This window comes from Mastigoproctus giganteus, chromosome 12 (genome assembly GCF_048544385.1).
Source record: "Mastigoproctus giganteus isolate SK-2022 chromosome 12, ASM4854438v1, whole genome shotgun sequence".
Lineage (NCBI taxonomy): Eukaryota > Metazoa > Arthropoda > Arachnida > Uropygi > Thelyphonidae > Mastigoproctus > Mastigoproctus giganteus.
Genome location: NC_143586.1, coordinates 34372569 through 34388955, shown reverse-complemented (window position 1 = coordinate 34388955; position 16387 = coordinate 34372569). Strand labels below are relative to the sequence as shown.

The following is a 16387-nucleotide window of genomic DNA, read 5'->3' as shown; positions in this document are numbered from 1 at the left end:
GTAATTATAGCATATTAATGTGGGATTTATTAAAAGAAATAACTACTGTCAAGGATAAAGGGAAAAGTTTTTGTAAAGAGTTTATAATGGGCTTAAACATTTTTTAACCTCTTTTCTGTGGCACTTGAACACTTAACAACTGATGTTAAAAGTTATTATAGTGCCGCTGAAAAGAGTGAACATTCCAAATAGACAGCATTCAAAGGAGTAATCAGAGAGGCCACTATGAGATATTGTTCAAGATTTTGAATGAAATGGATGACATAAGAACTGATGAACTTAGTGACAGGAAAGAAAATACATGATGTAATCATAAATTGTGAAAGGATACAGAGTTGTGCAATAAGTACAAACTAATGCCTAATAAAGTAGATTATGGGCAGTATTTGGATAAGAGTGCAAAGAAAAGCAGCAAGGAATTCTCCGTGTCAATACACAGAGAAGGGAGAATCACATCGATCCACTGGACATCAATGGTATGACTGCTGATGATTCTGTACAGATTGCTGACAAACCCAATAATATTCTGAATCTACACATGAAGAACTTTTTAAAGATGAGTTAGCAGTCACTATTTGATACTGATTGGGAATTAAACAACTTAATAATAAGAGAAAGTAAGGAAGGTGGAAGAGAAATTATTGCAGCTAAAACTGAACAAAGGGCTTGATGCTGAATATGTACACATGAACTACTGAGACAAGTGCCAGAGAAGAAAAAGTGCACGGGATGCATATAAATTATCAGATGATTCCAATATCAGATGAATGGTAGATATAAATTAATCTGTAATCAAGTCACAAAGGAGGTTAGGCAAGCTAAGGCAGATTATGAGAAGTCTCTGGCAAAAAATGCAAAGAAAAGCAGCACAGACTTCTATGCTCATATTAACAGTAGAAGGAAGTGATTGATTCACATTGTGCCATTTGAGATCAATGGGTTAACTGCTGATGATCCTGCTCAAGTTGCTGACAAATTGAATAGGTATTTTGCATCTACATTCACACATAAAGAATTCTTTAGGTGAAGTTTATTAAACTCTAATGGAGAGCTAAATGAATTTGGGATAACTGAAAGAAAAATGCAGGAGAAATTGTTGAAGTTGAACACAAAAAAGGCACCAGAGGTGGATGGGATCTATCTAATCATACTAAGACAGGCAGCAAAGGAGGTAAGCAAGTCTTTAGCCATAATTATTAGAGCATCCTTGGATTCAGGAGAGGTACCTATGGACTGGAGATGTGCAAATGTATCCCCAATTGATATAGGGGGATCAAAAGGTGACATGAATAATTACAGACCTGTTAGCTTAACATCTGTTCAAGGGAAAATAATGGAGTCACTGGTTAAAGAAGTAATGCAGGTCCATTTGAACATGAATATAATTATACTGCACTCACAGCATGGATTTGTTAAAGGGCAGTCTTGTCTGATAGGTTACTATGATGAAGCGACCAAGGAACTGGATGCAAAAAATAAATTTGATGCCATATATACTTGGATTTCAGGAAGGCTTTTGATACTGTTGCACATAAAAGACTGCTGTATAAACTGGAGCAATGTGGTGTTTAAGGGTAAGTCACTGCTATGGATAAAGGGATGGTTAAGTGGAAGTAGACAGAGAATGGTTATCAATGGGCACTGCACTTTATGGACTAAAGTTATCAATGGAGTTCCCCAGCACTCAATGCTAGACCCACTGTTGTTTTCAATATTTATTAATGATACTGATGAAGGTACATAAAAGTTTGTAGATGATACAAAGCTTGCAGGGTACTTGACAGTAATCGGGTGAGCTACTGCAACAAGATCTAGGAAAGTTGGGTTAATGGGCTGAGAAATGGCAACTGAAGTTTAACATTGACAAATGCAAGATACTGCATATAGGTAGCAGTAAACCCACATTAACTTATCAACTGTATGGTTCTACACTCAGGGTAGTGGAAAATGAAAAAGACCTGGTGGTAATTGTCCAAACCAATATTAAATTTTCTGAGCAGTGCAGACACGCCACCTGAAAAGCTCATGGGGTTTTGTCAATGATATACAGAAACTTTGTTAGCATGGATAAGGAGGTCATTTTCCCTTTGTACAAGGCCACATCTTGAGTATTGTATACGGGTCTGGAGGCCTCACTTCAGGAAGAATGTAGATCTGCTGGAACAGGTGCAGAGAAGGGAACAAAAGGATGCTCTTACCTAGAAAGGTTTCAGTTCTACAAATTAAAGCATCTGGAGACTGGGCACCTGCAGGGTGATCTGAGTGACATGTTTAAGGCCTTGAATGGATTGAATACGCTAAATGTGAATAGCAATCTTCCTCTTGCTGAGACTACACAGCAAGGGAGCACAAATTTAAGTAAGGAAGAATGGTTGCAGGATAGATGAGCAGAAAATTCGCCTTCAACAGGAAGAACTAGACAAATTCTTGGAGAGTATGGATGGGAGAAGTGTGTGTGTGTGTGTGTGTGTGTGTGTGTGTGTGTGTGTGTGTGTGTGTGTGTGTGTGTGTGTGTGTGTGTGTGTGTGTGAGACGCTATATAAGCTTGCTTTTTTGCACCATTTGCCACTACTACTACACACATACTACTACACAGATGAATATCTAGTAACATCTCGATATGTTTAATAATGTAGTGGGGGGGACATTAATGTACTCAGATTTAGAACTATGTATCATAGTGAATACTGATTATTATTCAGCAGTCACTCTTTTATTTGATTTGTAAAATATCAGATAATTTGTAAATAACATGTACTCACCAGCCTTTCACCAGATAATATCTCTAATAACTTCATAAGCATTTTTCCATCCCTAAGGTCAGTATACAAATCAGTAATACGGCAGTTTGCTCTAACTAGATGAGAATTGACCCACTTACAAAATGTTTTCTTCTGGACAGCTTCTCTTTCATCTGTAACAAGATTAATTAAATTAATCCAACTCTAGCTAGAATGTTTTACTACAATTTCTTTTTCCACCAATAATTATTAGTTAAAACTTAAGTAAATTTAAAGTTGAAATAAAAAATTTGATTTCTACTAAAGCACTCATTAAACAGTTGACTAGTGAATTTTGTTTTCTGAAAGTAGATAGCTTGTACTAAAAAGAATTCAAGTTTCACAATGAAATATTACACCATATCTAATGGAAAGCACAGCAATTTTAATAAACAGCCATCAACACCCAATAAACTGGCCTCGTGTATATTTCATCAACCTTTAAAAGATATGGCATTGGTTGAAGGCTGACCTGAATTCTTTTATATTGTAGAGTAACCAGTAGCTCAGAAGAATAGTAAAATTTGAATCGTAATAATTAAATATTCTGAAGGGTTTAATCACCTTCAGATGTAGAATAGATGTGCAGAAATTTACCTTTAGCCAGCAGGCGGATAATTGCTGGAACAAACTTCCATCTGTCATTGTGATAGTTGATAGGTTAAATAAATTAAGGAGGAACTGGACAAACATTTAGAGGGAATTGTGTAAATTTTTTTTTTTTTTTTTTGGCTAATGCTGCATAATGCAGCATGATTTATATATGCTTGCTTTCTTGCATCACATGCCACTATTACTACTACTACCTCTTGGGCATATATCTGTTGTATTTTTTGGTTAGTTAACATTAATTTGTATTAATATGTTGAAATAAAAATGTTTAACATTGACAAATAGATTTACAAATAGATTAAATAGGCTTAGTATTGTTCATTAGCGTATTATTTTAAAATTCAGCTAGTGACTCTGTAAGTTACAACTCACTACTCTTACCGCTATCGTATTGGTGTTTTGGCTAGAATATCATAGCGTAGAAGAATAGTATGGTTTTAATCGTAAAAAGTTTTAATCACTTTTTGGGCACATGTCTTTTGTATTTAGCTAAGGATATAACTAATTTAGTTTTGTGACCATTACGGTATAGAATTACTTGATAACGTATATCTCGAATTTGATAACTAAAATTTTGCTAGCAGGGATAAGGAGGTGATTGTCCCCTTGTATAAGGCAATGGTAAGGCCACACCTTGAGTACTATATACAGGTCTGGAGGCGTCATTTTAAGAAATATGCAGAGTTGCTGGAACGAGTACAGAGAAAGGCAACGAGGTGTGTGTTGTGTTGTTTGGTTATTAGGAGCATTAGCAACTAAGGCCATATTGCTCTGGGATATGCGGTGGTCATTCCCTGACCTTTCCGCATCCTCCATATTTGGTGGTGATGGGCTCGAACCCCAGTCTAATCAAGAAGCGTGTGCTATGCACTGCTGCTCCTTCCCACCTGGCTACGGAGTCGCCAAGGCAACGAGACTGGTGAGGGGAACACAAAGGGATGCTCTTACGAATAAAGTTCTGAAAACTGCAGCTTCTGGAGACTAGGAAACTGTGAAGTGATCTAATTGAGGAGAATAGGGCCTTGGATGGATTGAGCAAGCACAATGCTAATGGGATTATTCCTCTTGCTCCGATTACATAAATTCAAATTGAGGAAAGACAATTGTAGAATAAATGTGCGGAAATTCGCCTTTAGCCAGCAGGTGGTTGATAGTTGGAAGAAACGTCCATCTGTTGTAGTGGAGGTCAGCAACTTAAATAAGTTCAAGGCAGAATGAGACAAACATCTGGAGTGAATGGATGGATGAAATGGGAAGGGAATTTTTTTTTTTCCTCTTTTTTTTTTTTTGGCTGATGCTATATAAGCTTGATTTCTTGCATCATATGCCCTGCTAATGCTAATATATATAGTTATGAGAATCACTGGAAATAGCTGATGATAATTATAACTGTATGGGTGGAAATATATTACGGGATTAATAAAAATTCATACATTTTGCATTCTTACTTTTATATTTTTATCTGCTTGCATTGATAAAGATGTATAAATACATACATCTTTATCAATGATGTCCCATTTTACTTGCTTCCCAGCATTGATATTCAAATCTATAATATTCATCCTAGGCCTTACATAAGAATGAAATACTATACTTATTATCTGCCACATAATCACAAAAATTACACTACATTCACAATTTAGTTGTCTATTTATCAATGTTAGTAATTGTAGTGTGTGTGTAAAAAGGAGTAATAAGAAAAGTGAGAGAAAAATAAGGAAAAAGGTTCAAGGACTAGAGCCACTTATCAGAAAACCCCAATGACCATGATGAATATTAGTTTAGTGATAAAAGTAATGGAGAAAAAGGGAAATAAAAGAGTGAATAAACTGAAAACAAATAAAGAAGGAGTAAGAAAATGAAATAAGTCAAAGTAAAAAAAATAATAATAATAAATTGATACAAATACACTAGAAAAGAATATTGTCTGTTCTAGTGTCTTGCAACCTTGTCCTCTTCAAGGTGATAACCAAAAAGACTATAGGAAAAAGATGACAATATCCATAATAGAGGCAAGATATCATTTTTTCATTCAATTTGATAGTTGACACTTTGAAAAAGACACCAAGATTGTAAGTTATGCAACGATGGTCTTTTTTTGTATACTGTATAAATTTTTCTTTTATAGTGCATTTGTATTTTTTTTTTCCTTTGACTTATTTCATTTTGTTATTCCTTTTCTATTTATTCACTATTTCCCTTCCTCTCCATTACTTTTATCACTAAACTACATATATATATAATCATTCATATTAATATGGATATTATATCATTAATTAATCAAATCATTAGCATATTTCATATACTTTCTTATACTTCCACTTTCCTTTCCCTTGTTCATCTAGGTTGGCATCTTGCACAATGAACACTTCAGTTGATTATTTTTGCATTAAAATTTCTCTTTCATATTATTATACATATAAACAGAAAATGTGCACCAGTTGCTGACATATAGTTGTGCCCTCTGCATACACATTAGAAGCAATACCAAATGGCATCAAGCTCTATCACTCCAAGTGAAGAACAGCACTGAATCATCAAATTTCTGTTAAAAGAGAAACTGACACTGGTTAAAATTCTCCAAGTTAAGTGCATAATATGGGAAAGAGACCCAATCATGTTGCAAGCATGTATGACTGGTGGCTCAAGTTTTCAAAATGCTGTAAAGAAGTTGCTAAACCAACACATTCTTGTGCAGTTGAGGAACACTAATCACTTTGATAATTGTAACTGTATTGATTTTAGAAAACACAAACTGTGATATGCACCTTAAATATGCTTCTCAGTGTGGTGAACAAGGAAAGGCCTGGAAAGCTGTCAAAGGAAATCATGCTGCTGAACGACAAGGCAAGTCCACATATATTGAATTTGATGATGACAATGGCAACTTTAGGCTGGGAAATCACAAGCCACCCTCCATATAGCTTAGATTTATAGTAAAGATTGGATATGATATAAAATTTTACCATGAAACTTTCACTACTAATTCTTTTTAGTACAAATATCAACTATTCTCTGAAGGGGAAAAAAATCCCATGGTTTTCACACAAGGGTGATTCATCACTTGTTTGAACTAATGGAGTATTTGGGAGGGCAGAAATTATCTCTGCAATCCACCTACTTCTGTCTATGCTGCCAACATCAGTGCCTTGCCACGGCAATGCCAAAAATGTATCAGTGTAGGATAAGGATACTTATCTTGAAAAAGAATAATAAGATCGGTGATTCCAATATATATATGTGATTTTTGTAAAAAGAGAAGTCCAGGTCAGCCATGAACCACCTTGTATTTAAATAATAATTGAGTAGGCTCTTAACTTGAAACAAAAGGGTGCTCTTATAAAAACACTTCAGTTCTGCAAACTGCAGCATCTCAAGACTAGGCACCTGCGAGGAGATCTGATTGAGGTGATTAACACCTTGAATGGATTGAGTAAGCTGAATGTTAATGGTATTCTTCCACTTGCTGAGACTACACACTACACATGAGGTGGTGGCATAAATTCAAGTTGAGGACAGATGTGTGGAAGTTTGCCTTCAGCCAGCCAATTGTTGATTGTTGTAACATGCTTCCAACTGTTGTTGCAGAAGTGAATGGGTTTTAATAAATTCAAGGAAAAACTAGACAAATTCTGGAAGGGATAAGGATGGTTGAACTGGTTTTTTTTTTGGCCTATGCTGTAAGCTTACTTTCCTGCATCATTTGCCATTATGCCGCAGTAGTCGAGTGGTCAGGCACACGGGTGCATAAGTACATGTGCACTGAGTGACCCGGGTTCAAGCCCGTGACTGCTAAATACAGTGCTGTTTCTTGTATTCTGTCTATTTTGTGAACTCCTCTGACTGTTTGGTCGTCCTGGAGGATAAACAGAAAATATTTATTTATTTATTTTACTATTCCCATTTCCATTTTTGGTTAAAATGGGAAGGTAAACCAATGTATGCATTAGCATTAGTAGAAGCATATGATGCAAAAAAGCAAGCTTATGCAGCATCAGCCAAAAAAAAAAAAAAAAACCCTTCCACTTCACCCCTCCATTCGTTCGAAATACCTGTCCAGCTGAGCCTTAAATTTATTTAGGCTATCAACTTCACACAACAAGGGATGGAAGTCTGTTCCACCAACCAACTATCCGCTGGCTAAAGGCAAATTTCCGCACATCTATCCTACATCTGTCTTTCCTCAATTTGAATTTATGCCCTCTCAGGTGATTATTCTGAGCAAGAGGCAGTATCCCATCAGCATTGAGCATGCTCAAACCATTCAAGGCTTTATACACCTCTATCAGATCACCTCGCCGGTGCCTAGTCTCCAGACACGGTAATTTGCAAAACTTAAGCCTTTCTTCGTAAGAGCAACCCTTCGTTCCGTTCACTAACCCTGTTGCCCTTCTCTGTACTCGTTCCAGCAGCTCTACATCCTTCTTGAAATGAGGCCTCCAGACCTGTATACAGTACTCAAGGTGCTGCCTAACCACTGCCTTATACAAGGGAATAATCACCTCCCTATCCCTGCTAGAAATATTCCTGTATATCAGGAATCTCATGGGATAAGAACCCCATGAGCTACTCTTGCAGCCCATCTGCACTGCTCAGAGAACTTCATATCTGCCTGCACAATTACCCCCAGGTCCTTTTGATTCTCTACCACTGTCAGTGTAGTACCACAGAGTTGAGGGTGCTGTTTCCCATATGTAGTACTTTACATTTGTCAATGTTAAACTTCATTTGCCACCTCTCGTCAGTAGCGTCCTTAACAACCCTGCCAACCTTTGAATCGTCTGCAAACTTGGACAAAGCTTGATATACCATCATCAATATTATTTATAAATACAGAAAACAACAATGGACCCAACACTGAACCCTGAGGGACTCAACTAATACCATTAGTCCACGATGAGCAGTGCCCATTAATTACCACTCTGTCTTCTGCCACTCAACCATCCCTTTATCCATAGCAACAATTCGCCACCAATGCCACACTGCTCCAATTTGTGCAGCAGTCTTCCATGTGCAACAGTATCAAAAGCCTTTCTAAGAACCAAATATATAATATCAAAGTCATTCCCTGCATCCAATTCTTTTGTGACTGCATCATAGTATCCAATCAAATTGGTCAGGCAAGACCTTCCCTTAACAAAACCATGATGTGTCTGAGCTATAACTGAATTCTTGTCAAGATGATCCTGCAGTGCATCTTTAACCAGTGCCTCCATTAATTTTTCTGGAACCGGATCTAAACTCACATTTCTATAATTACTTGTGTCAGCCTTTGATGCTCCTTTGTGAATTGGGTTTACATTTGCAATTCTCCAGTCTGTGGGCACCTCCCCTGAGTCCAAGGAAGCTCTCATAATTATGGCTAACGGATTGCTTACTTCCTTTGCTGCCTCCTTTAATATAACTGGATAGATCCCATCCACCCCACGTGCCTTTCTTGTATTTATCTTCAACAATTTCTCCTCCACTTTACTCTCAATTATTACAAGTTCATCTAGCTCACTGTCAATGTTTACTTCATCTATGGTATTCCCCTTCCTGAACAACTCCTCATGTGTGAATGTAGATGCAAAATATTCATTTAGTTTGTTAGCTACCTGAGCAGGATCATCAACAGTTGAACCATCGATATCAAGTGGACAAATCTGATTCACCCCCTTCCTTCTAGAGTTTACATAAGTAAAGAACTCCTTGCTGTTTTTCTTTGCATCCCTTGCCAAAGATTTCTCGTAATCTGCCTTCGCCTGCCTAACCTCCTTTGTAACTTGGTTACAGACCAGCTTATATATATCATAGGCTTCTGTGTCACGTGTTAATTTATATGTATCCCATGCATTTTTCTTCTCTGTCACATGTCTAATTAGTTCATCTGACATCCATTTAGGCCTAAATCTTGAACAATATTTCTTTGTTGGTATGAAAAGCCTAGTAGCTTCCAAGATTAATTCTTTGAATGCTTCCTATTTTGAATTTGCTGTTGGTAACATTTTAGTTGGTCCCACTGTATAGAATTTAAATACTGTCTCAGACCATCGTTTTCACCTTTACGAAAGCAATAACCCTTCCCTTTACCCCTGATGGCAGTTACCTCCTTGAGTAAATCCCACTTCAGCACACTGTGATCACTGCCACCTAGTGGTTCCTGTATCTGCAGATTCTTAATGCATGAAGAATCACTAGTGATAATCAAATCAAGAGTATTGCTCCCTCTAGTTGCCTCCCGAACATGCTAATGTAGAAAACAATCATCCAATAAATCCACAAAAGCCTTGCTAGTATGTGAGTGACCAACCCACAAATTCCAATCAACATCTGGGAAATTAAAATCTCCCATTATAAGACTCTCTGATTTACTGGCCCACTCTATTTCCCTGTACAGTTTCTTATTATACTCATCAGAGTCATTAGGCCTATAGCACACTCCTACTCTCAATTTTGATCTACCAATGCTTATGTCACACCAAACTGACTTGACACTGCACTGTCCAGCGATGTCGAATGGCTTCACTTCCTTGGATTTTATGTGTTTCTTAACTAATAGCATAACCCCTCCTCCCTTCCTATCCTGTCTATCCTTTCTGTAGACGTTGTACTCCCCAAATTCCAGTTCTGCATTACTTATATCTGTGTGACACCACATATCTGATATCCCAACAATATCCACCTTTGATGCTTTGAGCAATACCTCAAATTCATCAAATTTATTTACCAAACTCCTAGCATTGGTGTACATACCAGTATACATGCACCTGTTCTTTTTCTTAGCTACCCTAACACAACCCATGTGTTTACTTGTACCCCAATGACTCCCAGCAATCTCTCAAATATCCTACATCTTATTTTCCAAGCTGCTGATCATTCCAATAGAAGCAGTGCAAGAATCACTTTCACCTCTGCCAGTGGCTACTGTTAATCTATTAGTCCTTGTATCCCCCCAATCTAGAAGTTTTCGACCCACCTAACACTGCCTCGATTGCATCAGCAAACATTCTTGCACCCTTTCTATTTAAGTGTATCCCATCCCTGTAGAAGTAGTCTCTCCTGTTAAGGAGTACAGACCAGGCTGAAAAAAATTCTACCCCTTGAGCCTTGCACAATCTTTCCAGGGCCGAATTGATCGACAGGGCTCTCATCATATACTCCCTCCTATCGTATCTGGGCAGAATTGCAGACACTTTCAAATTCAGTGTATGTCTGCCAGGGGCAAAAGTTGATGACGTTGTAGAGTGGATATATTATCTTTTAAGGGCACAAAAGGTGATATAGTTGTACACGTTGGCACTAATGATATTAAGAGTAGGAGACCGGCGGAATTACTTAACAAGTACAGGTCAATGATGAAAAAAAGCCGTGAATTAAGGTTGAATTTGAAAGTGTCTGCAATTCTGCCCAGACACGATAGGAGGGAGTATATGAGAGCCCTGTCGATCAATTCAGCCCTGGAAAGATTGTGCAGGGCTCAAGGGGTAGAATTTTTTTTTCAGCCTGGGCTGTACTTGTTAACAGGAGAGACTGCTTCTACACGGATGGGATACACTTAAATAGAAAGGGTGCAAGAATGTTTGCTGATGCTATCGAGGCAGTGTTAGGTGGATCGGAAAACTGCTAGATTGGGGGGATACAAGGACTAATAGATTAACAGTAGCCACTGGCAGAGGAGAAAGTGATTCTTCCACTGCTTCTATTGGAATGAGCAGCAGCCTGGAAAATAAGATGCAGGATATTTCAGAGACTGCTGGGAATCATGGGAGTACAAGTAAACACATGGGTTGTGTTAGGGTGGCGAAGAGGAAGAGCAGGTGCATGTATACTTGCGTGTACACCAATGCTAGGAGTTTAGTAAATAAATTTGATGAATTTGAGGTATTGCTCAAAACATCAAAGGCAGATATTGTTGGGGTTTCAGAGACGTGGTGTCACACAGATATAAGGAATGCAGAACTGGAATTTGGGGAGTACAATGTGTACAGAAAGAATAGACAGGATAGGAAGGGAGGAGGGGCTATGCTATTAGTTAAGAAACACATAAAACCAAAGAAAGTGAAGCCAGTCAACATCGCTGGACAGAGCAGTGTCGAGTCAGTTTGGCATGACATAAGCATTGGGAGATCAAACTTGAGAGTAGGAGTCTGCTATAGGCCTAATGACTCTGATGAGTATAATAAGAAACTGTACAGAGAAATAAGAGTGGGCCAGTAAATCAGAGAGTCTTATAATGGGGGATTTTAATTTCCCGGATATTGACTGGAATTTGGGGGCTGGTCACTCACACACTAGCAAGGCTTTTGTGGATTTATTGGATGATTGTTTTCTACATCAGCATGTTTGGGAGGCAACTACAGGGAGTAATACTCTTGATTTGATTATCAGTAGTGATTCTTCATGCATCAGGAATCTGCAGATATTGGATGATTGTTTTCTACATCAGCATGTTTGGGAGGCAACTACAGGGAGTAATACTCTTGATTTGATTATCAGTAGTGATTCTTCATGCATCAGGAATCTGCAGATAAATGAACCACTAGGTGGCAGTGATCACAGTGTTCTGAAGTCGGATTTACTCAAAGAGGTAACTACCATTAGGGGTAAAGGGAAGGGGTATTGCTTTCGTAAAGGGGACTACGATGGACTGAGACAGTATTTAAATTCTATACAGTGGGATCAACTGATGATGTTACCAACAGCAAATTCAAAATGGGAAGCATTCAAAGAACTTATCTTGGAAGCTACTAGGCTTTACATACCAACTAAGAAATATTGTTCAAGGTTTAGGCCTAAATGGATGTCAGATGAACTAATGAGGCATATGGCAGAGAAGAAAAATGCATGGGATACATACAAATTAACACGTGACACAGAAGCCTATGATATAAAGTTGATCTGTAACCAAGTTACAAAGGAGGTTAGGCAGGCGAAGGCAGATTACGAGAAATCCTTGGCAAGGGATGCAAAGAGAAACAGCAAAGAGTTCTTTACTTATGTAAACTCTAGAAGGAAGGGGATGAATCAGATTGGTCCACTTGATATCGATGGGTCAACTGTTGATGATCCTGCTCAGGTAGTTAACAAACTAAATGAATATTTTGCATCGACATTCATACACGAGGAGTTATTCAGCGAGGGGAATGCCAGAGGTGTATTCAACTCTGGCAGTAAACTAGAGAATCTTGTAATAACTGAGAGTAAAGTGGAGGAGAAATTGTTGAAGATAAACACAAGAAAGGCACCTGGGGTGGATGGGATCTATCAGGTTATATTAAAGGAGGCAGCAAAGGAAGTAAGCAAACCCTTAGCCATAATTATGAGAGCTTCCTTGGACTCAGGGGAGGTACCCATGGACTGGAGATGTGCAAATGTGACCCCAATTCACAAAGGAGGATCAAAGGCTGACACAAGTAATTATAGACCTGTGAGTTTAACTTCTGTTCCCGGAAAATTAATGGAGGCACTGGTTAAAGAAGCACTGCAGGATCATCTAGACAAGACTTCAGTTATAGCTCGGACACAGCATGGTTTTGTTAAGGGGAAGTCTTGCCTGACCAATTTGATTGGATACTATGATGCAGTCACAAAATAACTGGATGCAGGGAATAACTTTGATATTATATACTTGGATCTTAGAAAGGCTTTTGATACTGTTGCACATGGAAGACTGCTGCACAAATTGGAGCAGTGTGGCATTGGAAGCAAATTGCTGCTATGGATAAAGGGGTGGTTGAGGGGGAGAAGACAGAGAGTGGTAATCAATGGACACTGCTCATCGTGGACTAATGTTATTAGTGGAGTCCCTCAGGGTTCAGTATTGGGTCCTTTATTGTTTTCTGTATTTATAAATGATATTGATGATGGTATATCAAGCTTAATGTCCAAGTTTGTAGATGATACGAAGGTTGGCAGGATTGTCAAGGACACTACTGACACTATGCTGCTGCAACAGGATCTGGAAAGGTTGAGCAGATGGGCTGAGAGGTGGCAAATGAAGTTTAACATTGACAAATGTAAAGTACTACATATGGGAAACAGCAACCCCAGAGCAACGTATCAACTCTGTGGTACTACACTGGCAGTGGTAGAGAATGAAAGGGACCTGGGGGTGGTTGTGCAGGCAGATATGAAGTTTTCTGAGCAGTGCAGACGGGTTGCAAGAGTAGCTTATGGTGTATTGTCGATGATATATAGGAATTTTTCTAGCAGGGATAAGGAGGTGATTATTCCCTTGTATAAGACAATGGTCAGACCGCACCTAGAGTACTGTATACAGGTCTGGAGGCCTCATTTCAAGAAGGATGTAGAGCTGCTGGAACGAGTACAGAGAAGGGCAACAAGACTAGTGAATGGAACAAACGGGTGCTCTTACGAAGAAAGGCTTAAGTTTTGCGAATTACAGTGTCTGGAGACTAGGCACCAGCGAGGTGATCTGATAGAGGTGTACAAAGCCTTGAATGGTTTGAGCATGCTCAATGCTGATGGGATTCTTCCTCTTGCTCAGAATAAACACCTGAGAGAGCATAAATTCAAATTGAGGAAAGACAGATGTAGGATAGATGTGCGGAAATTTGCCTTTAGCCAGCGGGTGGTTGGTAGATGGAACAGACTTCCATCCCTTGTCGTGGAAGTTGATAGCCTAAATAAGTTTAAGGCTCAGCTGGACAGGTATTTCGAATGAACAGAGGGGTGAAGTGGAAGTGGTTATTTTTTATTTATTTATTTTACTTTATTTTTTTTTGGCTGATGCTGCATAAGCTTGCTTTCTTGCATCAAATGCCTCTACTAATGCTAACCCTAATTCACGGCTTTTTTTCCAACAGTGAACTGTACTTGTTAAGTAATTCCGCCAGTCTCCTACTCTTAATATCATTAGTGCCAACATGTACAACTATATCACCTTTTGTGCCCTTAAAAGATGATATCCGCTCTACAACTTCATCAACCTTTGCCCCTGGCAGACATACCCTGGTCCTGTTCCACCTATCCTTTTTACAAAGCATGTTTCCCGTTTCCCTGACAATAGAGTCACCAATAACTACTAGTTCTTTTGGGACCAGCACATTCTGCCTTGGGGGTTGCCGCTGTGTTGCGTGATGCCCAAGCGCAAGCTCTGGCATTGGGGGCAGAGCCAGAGCTTGATGAGCCCCTCACCTTTAATCCTTCGAGGGCATCCACCCTGTCCTTCAAGCTCTCGTATAGTCCCATAAAAATGCTGAGTTTTCGCCTGATTTCCTTACACTCCTTGCATCGCGCACATACAAAGACATCCCCCATGGCAGTATCATGTCCTATACCCGATTGCTCCACAAACATCATGCAAGCAGTGCATTTTAAAAGGCTGTGATTCAGAGGGCAACTGCCCCCCTCAGTTCTCCCCTGAGCCATAGCACTCCCATTAGCTTGAACCTTTTGCTTTGCTGCTCTGGTCTGAGTCATGATTTCGATTTAATTTCAATAAAATTTCAATTTCAGTACAAAATTAAAACCCTAAACTTGTATCCCAACACAGTTATAACGCTATATTTATGTTTCAGTATCGAGTGTTATCTACGAAATCCCTTTATATAACTTCCGTATCAAGTTAAGTATTAATTGTTCATTTTTGCTAATTATTTATGTTACGTAATCTAAGTTGTTATATATATATAGTTAAAAGTACAATTTAATTGACAATGAAGTTCAACAAGATTAATAGATTTACTGATTAATTGACAATATTATATTATGTACTATACTATACTAAGCTTATGCTATCTAGTTCGAGATATTTTGTATCGCGTAACAATGGCGGCAATTTACGAACGGTAAATCTACGGACACTTAAGTATCGATTAACTTCCAATTCTCGCTATCTCAATTCAGAATAAACTAAGGATCCTGACTAGCCTACTTACAGAAATAATTTGATATAACAATTGGTTAATAAATCGGCTAAATATGGTTTTAAAAAAACCTCTCGTTCAACGGAGCTGCAACTTGTAACATGTGGATTTGATACCCTTAGCGATACTAAGTAATACCTACAAAATCTCTATCTATGAATAAGATCTACTACATTTTTGTAATTCTGTTTATACAGTAACTTATTTAAACTTATTTAAAAGAGTTATTTGAGTTATCTAGTAAAACTAGATAACTCAAATTTGAGTTATCTATGTAACAAATTCTGTATGCCACAGAGATGGTTTTATGCTACTTTTAACTGCTGCATTTTTTATATTTCCTTTTTCAGTACTGCCAAGTAATATTTTGAAATCTATAATCACAAATTAAATTAAACTTAAATTTATTATTAAAATAAATATAAATCATAAAAATAATAATAATAATAAATGGAAAAAACTAATAAAAAAAAATCTTGAAATTATATATAGGCAGATCCCGCTTTGAGTTTTTTTTTTCCAAGTATCAAGTATGAACAAGATCGAAAATATGAACATTAATTGCAAAAAATGAATAGCAGTGCACCCCTGCTTTACGATATTAATCCATTCCAGAGACACCATGGTATCATGAAAATATCGTAATGTGAACCCAATAACATGTTTTTTGGTAATTCGTTCCACGACCTTGGAGGTTGAAATTTTCACTTTATAACTCTCTGAAAAGTCGTTTTTATAGTGTAAATTGTATTAGTTACCAATTCAAATCATTAAAACGTACTACACTTTCATCGTTATCATATGTTCTGTTATAAGAATCAATTCTGACGCCTTTGTGATATTTTTCTAAAGCACATTTCTGGAGGTCACGATCATAAAACAATAAAAACAAGTTGCACTTTCTGGTTTATTTGGCTTTTCTGTTAGTGCAAGCAAATATAAACGGGTAGTAAACTCCATGTTATTGTATTTGCAAAATACCGATAACTGGAATTGTGTGGTTTTTTTACGTTATGGTGAAATGAGTTCCCCTTCACTGAACTCTTCAATTGTATAAAAAACAAATAAATTTTCAGAATCTTCTCTTCATTCCTTTTTTTCTAAGCTTCGTAAACTTGTTACTCT

The 16387-nt window shown here is 37.8% G+C and overlaps 1 protein-coding gene across 1 annotated transcript in view; it reads right to left on the bottom strand.

Annotated features, from left to right (window-relative positions):
- LOC150076876 (spectrin beta chain-like) overlaps positions 1-16387 on the bottom strand; it is an 800006-nt gene that overhangs the window by 715438 nt on the left and 68181 nt on the right. Inside the window, exon 3 of the mRNA XM_090386889.1 lies at positions 2763-2914. Within this exon, the coding sequence (XP_090243015.1) occupies positions 2763-2914 (152 nt within the window). The remainder of the gene's footprint in view (positions 1-2762; positions 2915-16387) is intronic.